The sequence below is a fragment of the Balaenoptera borealis genome, assembly GCF_965194805.1.
Source record: "Balaenoptera borealis genome assembly, chromosome: 6".
In the NCBI taxonomy this organism is placed as follows: Eukaryota; Metazoa; Chordata; class Mammalia; order Artiodactyla; family Balaenopteridae; genus Balaenoptera; species Balaenoptera borealis.
Window position 1 is genome coordinate 135,178,693 of NC_138863.1, and position 16,621 is coordinate 135,195,313.

The 16,621-nt window shown below is 50.5% G+C and overlaps 1 protein-coding gene across 4 annotated transcripts; it reads right to left on the reverse strand.

The window, feature by feature from the left end:
• Nucleotides 1-903: 903 nt before the first annotated feature.
• LOC309630570 (myosin-8-like) lies at nucleotides 904-5,432 on the reverse strand. 4 transcript variants are annotated; one of them, XM_082395900.1, is made up of 6 exons: nucleotides 5,316-5,432; nucleotides 3,667-3,792; nucleotides 3,184-3,357; nucleotides 2,891-2,999; nucleotides 2,235-2,330; nucleotides 904-1,229 (listed from the first exon to the last, which is right to left on the reverse strand). In XM_082395900.1, exons 1-4 carry the CDS (start codon nucleotides 5,343-5,345, stop codon nucleotides 2,970-2,972), a joined length of 360 nt encoding a protein of 119 aa, XP_082252026.1. In that variant the 5' UTR covers nucleotides 5,346-5,432; the 3' UTR covers nucleotides 904-1,229; nucleotides 2,235-2,330; nucleotides 2,891-2,969. The 4 variants fall into 4 exon arrangements, with proteins under 4 accessions (XP_082252026.1, XP_082252024.1, XP_082252027.1 ...); XM_082395898.1 differs by having other exon boundaries at nucleotides 3,587-3,792; XM_082395901.1 differs by lacking the exon at nucleotides 2,235-2,330 and having other exon boundaries at nucleotides 3,587-3,792.
• Nucleotides 5,433-16,621: the final 11,189 nt, after the last annotated feature.

Consider the following 16,621-nt stretch of genomic DNA (forward strand, 5'->3'; position numbering starts at 1 on the left):
GCCCTGAAGCCCTACATGATCCCTGGGGTCCCAGGTTCCTCTCTTATGCCGTAACTATCTTGCTCATTCTCCTCTAGCCCTGCTGGCCTCCTTCCTGTCCCTGGGACATGCCAAACTGCCCCTGCCTCAGGGCCTTTGCATTTTCTTTTGTTCCCTCTGCCTGGAATACTCTTGCTTCCTTCAGGTCTCAGCTCAAATGTGTTTTTCTTAGGCCTTGCTTGACTCCTCTCTACATAGTACTAACTGCCTCCCTCTTACTTTTTTTATTTCTCATGAGCACTTACCTGACACGTTACGCAGCTTCTTATTTTTTTTGTAGATCTTTTTACAAAAATTTTATGTTGGAGTATAGTTGATTAACAATGATGTGTTAGTTACAGGTGTACATCAGAGTGATTCACTTATACCCATACAAGTATCCATTCTTTTTCAAATTCTTTTCCCGTTTAGGTTATTACAGAATACTGAGCCGAGTTCCCTGTGCTATACACTAGGTTCTTGTTGATTATCTATTTTAAATATAGTAGACACAGCTTCTTATTTGTTGACTGCCTTTCTTTCCTTGCAGAATATAAGTTCCCAGAGGGAGGGAACTATGCTTTGTTCACTGCTATTCCCATAGTACTGAGAGCAGGGCCCGGCGCATAGTAGATGCTCAGTAACCACCCGTGGAGTGGGTGCATGAGTGTGTCCTGTCTGAAGGCGTAACCTCAGTGAGTGGTTTCCTTAGCCAGTTGTAACAATCTAGAGAGACTTAATAAAATTACGTCCAGTAAAAGATAATTGTGTGTGTGTGTGTGTGGTGGAGCTGGAGATGGGAAAGGGGATGCGGGGTGGTGAGGGAGGTACAGATATTGAATGTTCCACAAAGCCATATATAATGTTAGAATAATAATAGCTAGGTGAGAACTGTGTTTGAGAATAAGTAATTTTGGAAGTAAATGAGTCTGGTTCAGTTTATCAGTTCACTGTAGTTTTTATTTATTCAACATGAAGAGAAAAACATCACAAAGCAAGTGACCCAAAATAGCACATTTTGTGCATTTCTTCAGCCCCTTGGCAGCATCAGGCAGATGTGTTCACTCTGCACTGACTTGTGTGTGAATCTTCCGGCTCTTCACCCGCAGCTTGTTGACCTGGGACTCGGCAATGTCAGCCCGTTCCTTGGCCTCCTCCAGCTCGTGCTGGAGCTTGCGGAATTTGGCAAGATTAGCATTGGATTGTTCCTCCTAAGAATAAAGTTGTGAGAGTTAGACTTTGTGGTTCTCATTGCACTTGTCACAAACAGGATTATTTCCTCAACTCAGATATTTCCTTCTTACGGTTTGTTTGTCATATCTGATTTCAAATCCAGACAGAACTTGTAACTTCAGTTACATTTTTTACTCTAAAGAATGAAAGAAGAAATAGTTTTGAAATGGAAGAGACGAGCTCATTATGTCAAACCCATGTATACGTGCAGTCTACTTACGATGTATGGACTGAGTGGAAAGGAGGAAGAGACCCATGTGCGCTCGCTCACAGAGGTTAGACAGTAAATGTAAGGTCAAATTCTGACTTTGGGAAAATCCCAGTTGAAGTGTTTTTGCCATATATTTTAACTCTGGTATACAGAGACGCTGCGGGTGGGGGGATGGGGATAGGAAGAAATTATGCCCTTTGTTGGTTGCACTTACTACCATTCGTGCCTCTCCCTTTCATGTTCCCTTTTCTTACCTCTTACCCACTACATTGTGTCTGGAAGAGTGGGGAACAACCAGGAAAAGTGAAGCTGGAGAATCTCCCAACACATCCTAATTTGCTACAGCGAATGTGCAGGGATAAGTCCCTGCTGATGACAGTGGTAGTGAGGGAAGGAGTCAGCTGGGGTAAAAGATTTCTGTTTGGCTTTTGGGAACAATTGATTTTGTGCATTTCTAGAGGGAGAGGAATATTTATCCTGGTGTTAGATTTTCTGCTGGATATTCTTTGCAGCTATCAAGTAAGGTGGGTTATTTGGAATTTTCTTTTTTTCCCCCAACCCCTACAAATTGCTTAATAATAAAAATATCTCGTCTTGAGGTCTTATTCTATAATTAGGATTTGGGGGTAAATTCATATTTATATTCTCTCTCTTAAAATAAGAATGACATATTCTTACTTGGTCTCTTTCTTTCTCATTAACACATTCTCTTAATATACTTTCTACCCCCAACGAAGTTTCCTTCTTCCCTCAAGGGCTTAAAGATACTTACAGCCTCCTCAGCTTGTCTCTTGTATGATTTCACCTTTGCCTGTAATTTATCTACCAGGTCTTGCAGCCTGAGAACATTCTTGCGGTCTTCCTCAGTCTGGAAGTTTGAAAAAAATGGTCTGCATTGAATCCAACAAAATCAACCCACTACAGGTGGTGAAGTAAATCACTTTGATATGATGGCAGGTGGGCCTGGGGTAAATGTGGTCAACTCTGAGGCTTCCTTCATAGTATTAACAGTAGCCACTCTTGTTAAATGTCCACTGTGTGCAGGCACTATATTGGAGAGTTATACACGTCTCTAATCCTTACCTGCCTACTCTGGTGAGTAGATGTTTTTATTCTATTTTACAGGTGATGAATTAAGGTTGAGAGTGTTAGGTAACCTATCCGAGTTTAAAAAGTAAGAGGCCAAACTAGGACTAATACCAGTTTATCTGTCTTTGAAACCTGTATTCTTTCCTCACTTACACGATTTTCTAAAGGCCTTCCTGATTTTCCTAGCTTAGGAAAGGGTCTGTGATAGGTGATTGTGTCATTTGCCCCTTATGTATATCGAGTTAACATGTAGCTATTTGTGAGTACCACATAGTCACCAGGTTTTCAATTTCCCTTTGTGCAGGAAGTCTGGATATTCTAGAAAGCTCTTCCCCTTACCTGGTAGGTGAGTTCCTTTACTCTTCTCTCATGTTTCCGCAAACCTTTAACAGCCTCAGCATTACGTTTCTGCTCACTTTCAACCTACCTCTCCTTCAAGCTCACGTACCTACAATCAAGAAAGATACTTATATAGTCAGTCTTGGGGGATGTTAATTAACTCAGGACCTACTGACGATATTGGGTGGCTGTCCCCAGCCACAGGATAAGGATGGGAGTCAATATACAAGAAGAGAGAAGGATCGGGGAGTGCCGTTTTCACTTTCCGGATTCAGAGAGATTGAGAGACCCACCCTGGCCTCCAGCTTCTGGATGTGCTTCTTGCCACCCTTCAGGGCCAGCTGCTCAGCCTCGTCCAGGCGGTGCTGCAGGTCCTTCACCGTCTGCTCCAGGTTCTTCTTCATCCGCTCCAGGTGGGCGCTGGTGTCCTGCTCCTTCTCTGTCAGCTCCTCGGCCATCATGGCCGCCTGGTTAAGTTCACAAGAGGCAGCAGTGGGCCACCCACCCCTCCTATGCGGGCACACGGAGGGTGCTGTGAGGCTGGTACTAGGCACGCTGATGCTTTCCTCCTTGCCGCAGCCACCGCTGATGCTGCATGGTTCCCCTCCCACTTTGCCTCTGCTGAGGCTCCGTCTCCTTCCGTCTCTCCGGGAAGCCACCACTGACTGAATGCAGGGGTGAGGAGAGGAAACCTACTTGCAGGTCCCAAAGGGGCGGCGTAGAAGCCCCTTTCTTATCTCCAGACAGCATCTCTGATAAGAAAGAATGGAGCGCACATGCGTGACGGCCTTCTTGGCCTTCTCCTCTGCATTTTTGGACTCCTGGATAGACTTCTCCACCTCTGCCTGGCATTGGGCTATGTCAGCTTCCAGTTTTTTCTTGGTATTTATCAGGCACGTGTTCTACAAGAAAAATTAGATAAGAGGTTCGGGCTACATTTGGACACTTACAACGATTGGAAGGGAGAGGGTTGGGTGGGGAAAGAAGTCAAGCTCAAGAACGTTCCATTTCTTATTTTTCACACAGGTGAAAAAAAATTAAAAAGACTTTCATTTTTGATAGACAGATATCCCAAAACAGGCCCGAGAATTGTACATAAAAGAATTGAGTAAATGATAAATGTGGACATTCAAATATTTGAGGAAGGATAAATTATTTAGTTAAAGGTGCTGGAACAAGGAAATGGTTGACATAACTATGTGAAATGAAAAATAATTCTCATGATCAAAACATTGTACAGAGTTGTTAGGATGATGACAAACGAGGAAACATTTGCAATGTGCATTACTGAAAAAATAGTTCCTTCCTTAATATGTAAAAAAGACAAATCATTAAGAAAAAAGGGCAAAAGTACAAATAGCTAAGACACACCAGAAGAAATACAAATAGCCAACAAATACGACAAAATGTTCCACCTCATTAGTAATCAAAGAAATAAGAATTTTTAAAATGAGGCATTTTCAACCATAAAATCGGTGAAGATTAAAAAAAAAAATAATAGCTAAGCACTCTCACTTATTTTCCCCATGGGAGTAAAAATTGGGACAACTTTGTTAAAGACCAATTTACAACATATCATAAATGCCTTTGCTGTTTTGACCATGAATATATACTTCCAGGAATTTACTTACTTTTAGGAATATGAAGGAAATAGTAATCATGGATATATGTGAAAATTTAGTTATGAAGAAGTTAGTCATACAATCTTCTAATCATAAAAATTTTTATTGGGAACAGTCTAAAAATATCCAACCGTAGAAGACTGATTAAATAAATGTGCCATAATACACAACTAAAATGGACTGCTTTTCTGCCATTAAAAAACTGTATCATAGAAAACTATTTTAAAATATAGAAATATGTTCGCAAGACGTTGTTAAATGAAAAAAAGTTGCAAAAAGATTGATCACGTTTACAAAAAATATCATATTTATGTATAGACACAAGAGCCTAGAATAGGAGATCCCAAAATGCTAACAATATGGTTGGTATTCTTCTAGTTTTTTGGCTAATTCAAAAAATAGTTTTTAAAGCAAGGAATTTTGGGGGAATTCCCTGGCAGTCCAGTGATTAGGGCTTTGTGTTTCCACCGCGCGGGGCGCGGGTTCAATCTCTGGTTGGGGAACTAAGATCCCGTATGCCATGTGGTGTGGTCCAAAAAAATAAGAAATGAAACAAGGAATTCTTGAACTTTCCTAAAAGTAATTATTTCCAAAGACAATCCTAATTTTCTAAGCTTGCAGCTTAAATGTTACTGCCTCTGTGAAGCCTTTTCCAGCCCTTTTATGCAATAATTTGTCATGCCTTGCTCTGATTTCCCCATGATCTTTTATCTTCAGATAAAAGAAAGCTCAGCAATCTGTCCATCTAGAGACCAAGTTATTCCAAGAACTAGGCCTAATGAAAGTTTGTCTTGACCGCTAGCCTGGAAGGAGCGGTGGGAACTCCTCTCCATCAAGCCTGGGTCCTGCCTGCCTCCAGGGTGGACCCAGAGTGGAGTGAGGACGGACACACGTGGGAGTGAAGGAGCTGCACGCGGTCGCTGGCCTCCAGCAGCTTGTGCTCCGCCAGCTTGCGGGTGCGCTCCGTCCGTGCCAGGGCCACCTTCCTCTCCTCCGGCTCCTCCAGCAAGAGGCCATTCCTGCGCTCCACGAGGGCCAGCTGCTCCTTGTGGTACTCGCTGCTCCTCAGGGTGTCATCCAGATGCAACTGGGAGTCGTTCACGAGAAACCAGTGGTGAGACCGGAGCCCAGGGCAGGCTGAGGTCCCGCCAGGTCCTCCAGGGGCCGTGCACTCACCTTGAGCTGGCTCTGGACTGAGCACAGGTATTTCTGGGTCTCTGCCACCTGGCGGTTGGAGTGGCCCAGCTGAATCTCCATCTCACTGAGGTCTCTCTCCATCTTCTTCTTCAGCCTCAGAGCAACATTCCGGCTCCAGATCTCAGCATCCAGCACGCTTTGCATGGCTTTTGTTGCCCGCTGGCTGTTTCTTTTCAGCTGCTCGATTTCTTCTTCCTTCTCAGTGATCTTGCGGTGAAGCTCAGATTTCAGCTGGTTCAACTCTAGCTGGACACGCAAAATCTTGCCCTCTTCATGCTTCAAGGAACCCTGATAAAAGTAAAGGAGTGATTGGGATTGCCGGGGGCAGCCACCTTCTTGAATGAGGTTTTTCATCCCCATTAGGATAAAAAGGGTATTATTAGGCTCATTTTACAAATAAATAGAACAGTACTCAAAAAGATCAAACAGTTTGCTCCCAAATTGTTACTAGTAATGAAACTAGAATTGAAGCTTTGTTGTTAACAATCTTATGTCTTGAGAAGGACAGAGCATCGTTTTCAATTAATAAAAATTTTGATTACTGTGTCTTTTTAAATAGTGACCATAAGTCAGGAGCCAACCTCTGCTCAAAAAAGACAGAGAAAGACAGAGGAATTGCTCTCCTGTTATCCTGCATAGTGCAAATTTCCCTAGACCCTCTTAAGCATCCGCCCCTCACTGGCCACAGCTGGTGATAGCATCAGGATCCTGCACTCTTTGGACCACACAGAATTCCCAGCAGCCAAAGATGACCTTGTATAACTCTCTGTTAAAACTAAGGGATTCTGAGCTGGCTCTCAGGATGTTTGGTGATTGAGTTCTTGCTTTCTGAGAGGAAGACGTTGAGGACATAATGAACAAGTTTATTTATTCAATAGGAGAAATACGATGGACTAGAGAACACTCATGAGGCGAGGCAGCAGAGAGCAGCTGGTCCCCCCCAGGGTGGGGGTGGGGCTGGATTCTTCCCATTGGAGCCCCAGTGCCTCCTGCAGGAAGGGCCCCTGGGGGTGGTCTAGTCCCCTTCCTCAGCGCCCCGCCCTCCTTCACTTCTCAGACAAGTGCCTCCACCTCTTCCAGGGCAGCCTGGAGGTCTGACTTTTCTTGCTGCACTCGCTTCCTGGTCTTCTCCAATTCCTGAAGATTCTTGCTCATTTCCGCAATCTGCATGGTTAAGTCGGAAATCTCTTCTGCAAAGCACAGGCTTGATTTAGGCTGTTTTCACAGGCTCTGTCTGATAGCACCGGCATTTGCCAGGGAATTTGGGGATTGGTGATTCATTCATGACCTTCATATAGGAGAGGACAAAGACAGGGAAACCTTTCGGGGGAGGTGTCGACAAGACACAGGTGTGTGGCCTCACCTGAAGATGCAGAGGGAGGAACAACAGAACACCTGTATGACCCTGAACCTTCACACGGTACACAAAAGGGTCACAGAGAGGACCGGGGGAGACTACTGTGGAGAAAACACATAGAATCATGGTCTCAGAAATAGAAGGGGCTTTAGAGGGCATTGGGTCTGGTCTAGTTTTGTAGGACAGCGGTCTGAGATCCTAAGGGATCTAGTGACAGGATCAAGGACACAAAGCCATGTAGAGACAGAATCCATGGAAGATATGTTCTGTAGAAGAGCACGGAGCTTAGCAGCCCAGCGAACCCTCTGTTCTCGAGAACAAGGCTTGACTGTGACTATGCCTTACATTGGGGAAGTTTGGGTCCCAGGGTAAAGTGAATAGATGTGAGGATTTTGTGGGGAATCGGGAAGGAGGAGGCTGTGGCCAAATGGGGGAGTGGTGGCCAGAAGAGAAGGGGGGCTGTCACACCCCTGTGACGGGAAGACAGCTGGGGGCTGTGACATACCTGTGATGGGGAGACAGTTGGGGGCAGTCACATACCTGTGATGTAGAGACGACTGGGGGCTGTCACATACCTGTGATGGGGAGAGAGTTGGGGGCTGTCAGGCACCTGTGGTGCAGAGACAGCTGGGGGCTGTCACATACCTGTGATTGGGAGACAGCTGGGGGCTGTGACTCACCGGTGATGGGGAGAGAGATGGGGACTGCCACCTACCTGTGATGGGGAGAGAGCTGGGGGCTGTCACGCACCTGTGATGTGGAGACAGCTTGGGGTTGTCACATACCAGTGATGGGTAGAGAGCTGAGGGCTGTCAACCAGATGAGAAGGGGAGAGGGCTGGGGGCTGTCACACACCTGTGATATGGAGACAGGTGGGGACGGTCACACACCTGTGATGTGGAGACAGCTGGGGGCTGTCACATACCTGTGATGGGGAGAAAGTTGGGGGCTGACACATACCTGTGATGGGGAGAAAGTTGGGGGCTGTCAGGCACCTGTGATGGGGAGAGACCTGGGGGCTGTCACATACCTGTGATGCGGAGACAGCTGGTGTCTTTCAGATACCTGTGAAGTGGAGACAGTTGGGGGCTGACACATACCTGTGATGGGGAGAAAGTTGGGGGCTGTCAGGCACCTGTGACGAGGAGAGAGCTGAGGGCTGTCACATACCTGTGATGGGGAGAAAGCAGGGGGCTGTCACTCACTTGTGATAGGGAGAGACCTGGGGGCAGTCGCACACCTGTGATGGGAGAGAGCAGGGGGCTGTCACTCACCTCTGATGGGAAGAGAGCTAGTGGTTGTCACATACCTGTGATGTGGAGACAATGGGGGCTGTCACATACCTGTGATGGGGAGAAAGTTGGGGGCTGTCAGGCTCCTGTGATGCGGAGACAGCTGGGGGCTGTCAGGTACCTGTGATGGGGAGAGACCTGGTTGTTGTCACTCACCTGTGATGTGGAGAGAGCAGGGGGCTGTCACACACCTGTGATGGGGAGAGAGATGGGGACTGTCACATACCTGAGTCCCTGAGACAGTTGGGGGTTGTCACATACCTGTGATGGGGAGAGAGCTGGAGGCTGCCACTCACCTGTGATGGGGAGGGAACTGGGGGCTGTCACTCACCTGTAATGGGGAGAGAGAGGGGGTCTCTCACTCACCAGGGATGGGGAGAGAGCTGGGTGCTGTCACCCACCTGTGAATGGAAGAGAGCTGGGCATTGTCACGCACCTGTGATATGGAGACAACTGGGGAAGGTCACACACCTGTGATGGGGAGAGAGCTTGGGGTTGTCACATAACAGTTATGTGGAGAGAGCTGGGGGCTGTCACCTATAATGGGGAGACAGCTGGGGGCTGTCATATACCTGTGATGTGGAGACAGCTGGGGCCTGTCATATACCTGTGATGGGGAGACAGCTGGGGGCTGTCACTCACCTGTGATGGGGAGAGAGCTGTGGGCTGTCACATACCTGTGAGGCGGAGACAGCTGGGGGTTTTCACAAACCTGTGATAGGGAGAGAGTTGGGGCCTGTCTGGCACCTGTGATGCGGAGACCGCTGGGGGCTGTCACATACCTGTGATGGGGAGAGAGCTGGAGCCTGTGAGACACCTGTGATGAGGAGAGATTTTGGGGCTGTCACTCACCTGTGATGGGGAGAGAGCTGGCGTCTGTCACACACTTGTGATGGGGAGAGAGATGGGGACTGTCACATACCTGTGATGTGGAGACAGCTGGGCGCTGTCACATACCTGTAATGTGAAGAGAGCTGGGGGCTGTCACTCATCTGTAATGGGGAGAGAGATGGGAGCTGTCACACACCTGTGTTGCGGAGAGAGCTGGGGACTGTCACTCACCTGTAATGGGGAAAGAGCTGGGGTCTGTCACTCACCTGTGATGGGGAGGGAGCTGGGGACTGTCCCATACCTGTGATTGGGAGAGTGATGGGGACTGTCACATACCTGTGATGCTGAGGCAGCTGGGGCTGTCACATACCTGTGATGTGGAGAGAGCTGGGGGCTGTTATTCACCTGTGATGGGAAGAGAGCTGGGGGCTGTCAATCACCTGTGATGTGGAGAGAGCTGGAGACTGTCAAACACCTATGATGGGGAGAGAGCTGGGGGCTGTCACATACCTGTGATGGGGAGAGAGCTGGGGTCTGTCATTCACCTGTGATCGGGAGAGGACTTGTTTCTGTCACCCACCTGTGAAGGGGAGAGACCTGGGGGCTTTCACGCACCTGTGATATGGAGACAGCTGGGGACGGTCACACACCTGTGATGGAGAGAGAGCTTGGCGCTGTCAAATACCTGTGATGTGGAGACAGCTGGGGGCTATCATATACCTGTAATGGGGAGAGAGCTGAGGGCAGTAACATACCTGTGATGTGGAGACAGCTGGGGGCTGTCACATACCTATGATCGGGAGAGAGTTGGGGGCTGTCAGGCACCTGTGATGAAGAGAGAGCTTGGGACTATCACATACTTGTGATGGAGAGACATCTGGGTGCCGTCACTCACCTGTGATGGGGAGAAAGCTGGGGGTTGTCACACACATGTAATGGGGAGAGAGATGGGGACTGTCACATACCTGTGATGATGAGACAGCTGTGTGCTGTCACATAGCTGTGATGCGGAGAGAGCTGGGAGCTGTCACACACCTGTGCAGGGGAGAGATCTGGGGGTGTCACACACCTGTGATGGGGAGAGGGATGGGGGCTGTGAAACACCTGTGATGGTAAGAGAGCTGGAGGCTGTCATATACCTGTGATGGGGAACACCTGGAGGCTGTCACTCACCTGTGATGGGGAGAAAGCTGGGGTCTGTCACATACGTGAGATGTGGAGACAGTTGAGTGCTGTCACATACCTGAGATAGGGAGAGAGCTGGGGGTTGTCACATACCTGTGATGGGGAGAGAGCTGGGGGTTGTCACATACCTGAGATGGGGAGAGTTGGGGCCTGTCAGGCACATGTGATGCGGAGACAGCTGTGGGCTGTCACATACCTGTGATGCGTAGAGAATTGAGGGCTGTCCAGCACTTGTGATGCGAAAAAATCAGGGGGCCGTCACATACCTGTAATGTGGAGACATGTGGGGGCTATCACATACTTGTTATGGGGAGAGAGTTGAGGGATGTCAGGCACCTGAGATGCGGGGACAGCTGGGGGCTGTCATATACCTGTGATGGGGAGAGAGCTGGGGGTTTACAATCACCTGAAATGGGGAGAGAGCTGGGGTCTGTCACACACCTGTAATGGGGAAAGCGATGGGGACTCTCAAACTCCTGTGATGGGGAGAGACCTTGGGGCTGTCAGATACCTGTGATGCGGAGACAGCTGGTGTCTTTCACATACCTGTGATGTGGAGATAGCTGGGGGTTGACACATACCTGTGATGGGAAGAAAGTTGGTGGCTGTCACACACCTGTGAATGGGAGAGAGCTGGGCGTTGTCACTCACCTGAGATATGGAGACACCTGGGGACGGTCACACACCTGTGATGGAGAGAGAGCTGGGGTCTGTCACCAACTTGTGAAGGGCAGAGAGCTGGGGGCTTTCACACACCTGTGATATGGAGACAGCTGGGGGCTGTCACATACCTGTGATGCGGAGACAGCTATTTGCTGTCTCATACTTGTGATGTGGAGACACCTTGGGGCTGTCACATACCTGTGATGGGGAGAGAGCTAGGGGCTGTCACTCACCTGTGATGGGGAGAGAGATGTGGGCTGTCACACACCTGTGATGGGGAGAGAGATGGGAACTGTCAAACACCAGTGATGGGAAGAGAGGTGGGGGCTGACAAATACCTGTGATGTGGAGACTGCTGGGGCCTTTCACATACATGTGATGGGGACAGAGTTGGGGGCTCTCAGGCACCTGTGATGAAGAGACAGCTGGGAGCTGTCACAAACCTGTGATGGGGAGAGAACTGGGTGCTGTCACTCACCTGTGATGGGGAGAGAGCTGGGGGCTGTCACTCACCTGTAATGAGGAGAGAGATGGGGGCTGCCTCTCACCTGTGATAGGGAGAGAGCTGGGGGCTGTCACCCACCTGTGAACGGGAGAGAGCTGAGCGTTGTCACTCACCTGTGATATGGAGACAGCTGGGGACGGTCAAACACCTATGATGGGGAGAGAGCTTGGGGTTGTCACATACCTGTGATATGGAGAGAGCTGTGGTCTATCACATACCTATAATGGGGAGACAGTTGGGGTCTGTGACATACCTGTGATGGGGAGAGAGTTGGAGGCTGTCACGCACCTGTGAGGCGGAGACAGCTGTGGATTGTCACATACCTATCATGGGGAGAGAGCTGGGGCAGTCTCTCCCCTGTGATGGGGAGAGAGCTGGGGGCTGTCACATACCTGTGATTCGGAGAGAGCTGGTGGCTGTCACATACCTGTGATGTGGAGTCAGGTGGCGGCTGTAACATTCCAGTGATGGGGAGAGAGCTGGGGGCTTTTACTCACCCTGTGGTTGGAAGAGAGATGGGGGCTGTCATTCACCTGTGATGGGGAGAGAGCTGGGGTCTGTCACATATCTGTGATGGGGACAGAGCTGGGGGCTGTCACATACCTGGAATGGGGAGAGAGTTAGGGATTGTCACATAGTTGTAATGCTGAGACAGCTGAGGGATGTCACACACTGGTGATGGGGGGAGAGATGGGGGCTGTCACTCACCTGTAATGGGGAGAGAGCTGTGGGCTGTCACACACCTGTGATGGGGAGAGAGATGGGGGCTGTCACATACCTGTGATTGGCAGAGAGTTGGGGGCTGTCGATCACCAGTGATGCGGAGTCAGCTGCGGGCTCTCACATACCTGTGATCTGGAGAGAGTTGTGGGCTTTCATTAACCTGTTATAGAGAGAGAGCTCGGGTCTCTCACACACCTGTAATGGGGAGATAGCAGGGGGCTGTCTCTCACCTGTGATGGGGAGAGAGCTGTGGCATGTCGCTCACCTGTGATGGGGAGAGAGCTGGGGGCTGTCACACACCTGGAAGGGGAGAGAGATGGGGACTGTCAAACACCTGTGATGGGGAGAGAGCTGGGACTCACACATACTTGTGATGCGGAGACATGTAGTGGCTGTCACATACCTGTGATGTGGAGATACTGGTGTCTGTCACATACCTGTGATGGGGAGAGTGTTGGGGGCTGTCAGGCACCTATGATGTGGAGACACCTGGTGGCTGTCACATACCTGTGATGGGGAAAGAACTGAGGGCTTACAATGACCTGTGATGGGGAGAGAGCTGGGATCTCTTACTCACCTGAAATGGGGAGAGAGCTGGGGTCTGTCACACACCTGTGATGGGGAAAGAGATGGGGACTGTCAAACACCTGTGATGGGGAGAGACCTGGGGTCTGTAAGATACCTGTGATGCAGAGACTACTGGTGTCTTTCACATACCTGTGATGTAGAGACGACTGGGGATTGACACATACCTGTGATGGGGAGAAAGCTGGGACCTATCACTCACCTGTGATGGGGAGAGAGCTGGGGTCTGTCGCACACCAGTGATGGGGAGAGAGCTGGGGGTTGTCACTCACCTGTGATGGGGAGAGAGCTGGGGCTCACACATACCTGTGATGCGTAGACAGCTAGTGGTTGTCACATACCTGTGATGTGGAGACAATGGGCGTTCTGACATACCTATGATGGGGAGAGAGGTGGGGGCTGTTAGGCTCCTGTGATGTGGAGACAGCTGGGGGCTCTCAAATACCTGTGATGGGGAGAGAGCTGGGAGCTGTCACTCACCTGTGATGGGGAGAGAGCTGGTGGCTGTCACACACCTGTGAATGGGAGAGAGCTGGGCATTGTCACTCACCTGTGATATGGAGACACCTGGGGACGGTCACACACCTGTGATGGGGAGAGAGCTGGTAGCTGTCACTCACTTGTGATGGGGAGAGAGATGGGGGCTGTCACATACATGTGTTGGAGCGATACATAGGGGCTGTCACCCACCTGTGAAAGGGAGAGAGCTGGGGGCTTTCACGCACCTGTTATATGGAGACAGCTGGGGATGGTCACACACCTGTGATCGGGAGAGCGCTGGGGGCTGTCACTCACTTGTGATGAGGAGAGAGCTGGGGGCTCACACATACCTATGATACAGAGACAGCTAGTGGTTGTTACATCCCTTTGATGTGGAGACAATGGCGGTTGTGACATACCTGTGATAGGTAGAGAGTTGGGGGCTGTTAGGCTCCTGTGATGCGGAGACAGATGGGGGCTCTCAGATACCTGTGATGGGGAGAGAGCTGGGATTTCTTACTCACCTGAAATGGGGAGAGAGCTGGGGCCTGTCACACACCTCTGATGGGGAAAATGATGGGGACTGTCAGATACCTGTGATGCGGAGACAGCTGGTGTCTTTCACATACCTGTGATGCGGAGAGAGCTGTGGGCTGTCTCATACCTGTGATGGGGAGAGAGCTGGGGGCCGTCACTCACCAGTGATGGAGAAAAAGCTGGGGGATATCACACACCTGTGATGGGGAGAGAGCTTGGGATTGTCACGCACCTGTGATGGGGAGAGAGATGGGGATTGTAACTTACTTGTAATTCTAAGACAGCTGGGGTCTGTCACACTGCTGTGATTGGGAGAGAGCTGGGGGCTGTCACTCACCGGGGATGGGGAGATAGCTGGGGGATGTCACACACCTGTGAATTGAAGGGAGCTTGGGGCTGTCACTCACTCGTGAAGGGGAAAGAGATGGGGACTGGCAAACACTTCTGATGGGGAGAGTGCTGGGGCCAGTCACATACCTGTGATGCGGAGTCAGGTAGTTGCTGTCACATACTTGTGATGTGGAGACAGCTGGGGGTGTCACAAACCTGTGATGGGGAGAGAGCTGGGGGGATCACTCACCTGTGATGGAGAGAGAGCTGGGGGCTTCACACACCTGTGATGGGTAGAGAGCTGGGGGCTGTAACTCACCTGTGATGGGGAGAGAGCTGGTGTGTTTCACATACCTGTGATGTGGAGACAGCTCGGGGTTGACACATACCTGTGATGGGGAGAAAGTTGGGGGCTGTCAGGCTCCTGTGATGCGGAATCAGCTGGGGGCTGTCACATACCTGTGATGGGGAGAAAGCTGGGGCCTATCACTCACCTCTGATGCGGAGAGAGCTGGGCATGTCGCACACCTGTGATGGGGAGAGAGCTGGGGGTTGTCACTCCCCTATGATGGGGAGAGAGCTGGGGCTCACACATACCTGTGATGTGTAGACAGCTAGTGGTTGTCACATACCTGTGATGTGGAGACAATGGGCGTTCTGACATAACTATGATGGGGAGAGAGTTGGGGGCTGTTAGGCTCCTTTGATGCGGAGATAGCTAGGGGCTCTCAGACACTGTGATGGGGAGAGAGCTGGGTGCTGTCACTCACCTGTGATGGGGCGAGAGCTGGTTGCTGTCACACACCTGTGAATGGGAGAGAGCTGGGCATTGTCACTCACCTGTGATATGGAGACACATGGGGATGGTCACACACCTGTGATAGAGAGAGAGCTGGGGGCTGTCACTCACTTGTGATGGGGAGAGAGATGGGGGCTGTCACATACATGTGTTGGAGCGATAGCTAGGGGCCGTCACCCACCTGTGAAAGGGAGAGAGCTGGGGGCTTTCACGCACCTGTGATATGGAGACGGCTGGGGACGGTCACACACCTGTGATGGGGAGAGAGCTGGGGGCTGTCACTCACTTGTGATGGGGAGAGAGATGGGGGCTGTGAATCAACTGTGATGGGGCGAGAGCTGGGGGATGTCACCCACCTGTGATATGGAGACAGCTGGGGATGGCAACACACCTGTGATGAGGAGAGAGCTTGGTGTTGTCACATACCTATGATGTGGCGACAGCTGGGGGTTCTCACATACCTGTGATGAGGAGAGACTTGGGGTTTGTCAGGCACCTGTGATGCGGAGACCTCTGGGGGCTGTCACATACCTGTTATGGGGAGAGATCTGGGGGCTGTATCTCACCGGTGATTGGGAGAGAGCTGGGGGATGTCACACACCTGTGATGGGGAGAGAGATGGGGATTGTCACTTACTTGTAATTCTAAGACAGCTGGGGGCTGTCACACTGCTGTGATTGGGAGAGAGCTGGGGGCTGTCTCTCACCGGGGATGGGGAGAGAGCTGTGGGATGTCACACACCTGTGATGGAAAGGGAGCTTGGGGCTCTCACTCACTTGTGAAGGGGAAAGAGATGGGGACTGTCAAACACTTCTGATGGTGAGAGTGCTGGGGCAAGTCACATACATGTCATGCGGAGTCAGGTAGTTGCTGTCACATACTTGTGATGTGGAGACAGCTGGGGGCTGTCACATACCTGTGATGCAGATAGAGCTGGTGGCTGTCACATACCTGTGATGTGGAGACAGCTTGCGGCTGTAACATACCTGTGATGGGGAGAGAGTTGGGAGCTGTCAGGCACCTTTGATGCGGAGACAGCTGGGGGCTGTCACATACTTGTGATGGGGAGACAGCCGCGGGCCGTCACTCACCTGTGATGGGGAGAGTGCTGGGGGCTGTCACACACCTGTGATGGGGAGAGAGATGGGGACTGTCACATACCTGTGAGGCGGAGACAGCTGGGGGTTGTCACACACCTGTGATGGGGAGAGAGTTGGGTCCTGTCAGGCACTTGTGATGCGGAGAGAGCTGGGGACTGTCACATACCTGTGATGTGGAGACAGCTGGGGCCTGTCATATACCTGTGATGGGGAGAGAGCTGGGGGCTATCACTCACCTGTGATGGGGAAAGAGCTGGGGGCTGTCACACACCTGTGATGCGGAGAGAGCTGGGGATTGTCACATACTTGTAATGCTGAGACAGCTGGGGACTCTCAAACACCTCTGATGGGGAGAGAGCTTGGGGTTGCCCCATACCTGTGATGTGGAGACAGCTGGGGGCTGTCACATACATAAATGGGGAGACAACTGGGGGCAGTCACATACCTGTGATGTGGAGACAGCTGGGGCCTGTCAAATACTTGTGATGAGGAGAGAGTTGGGGGCTGTCACATACTTGTGATGCA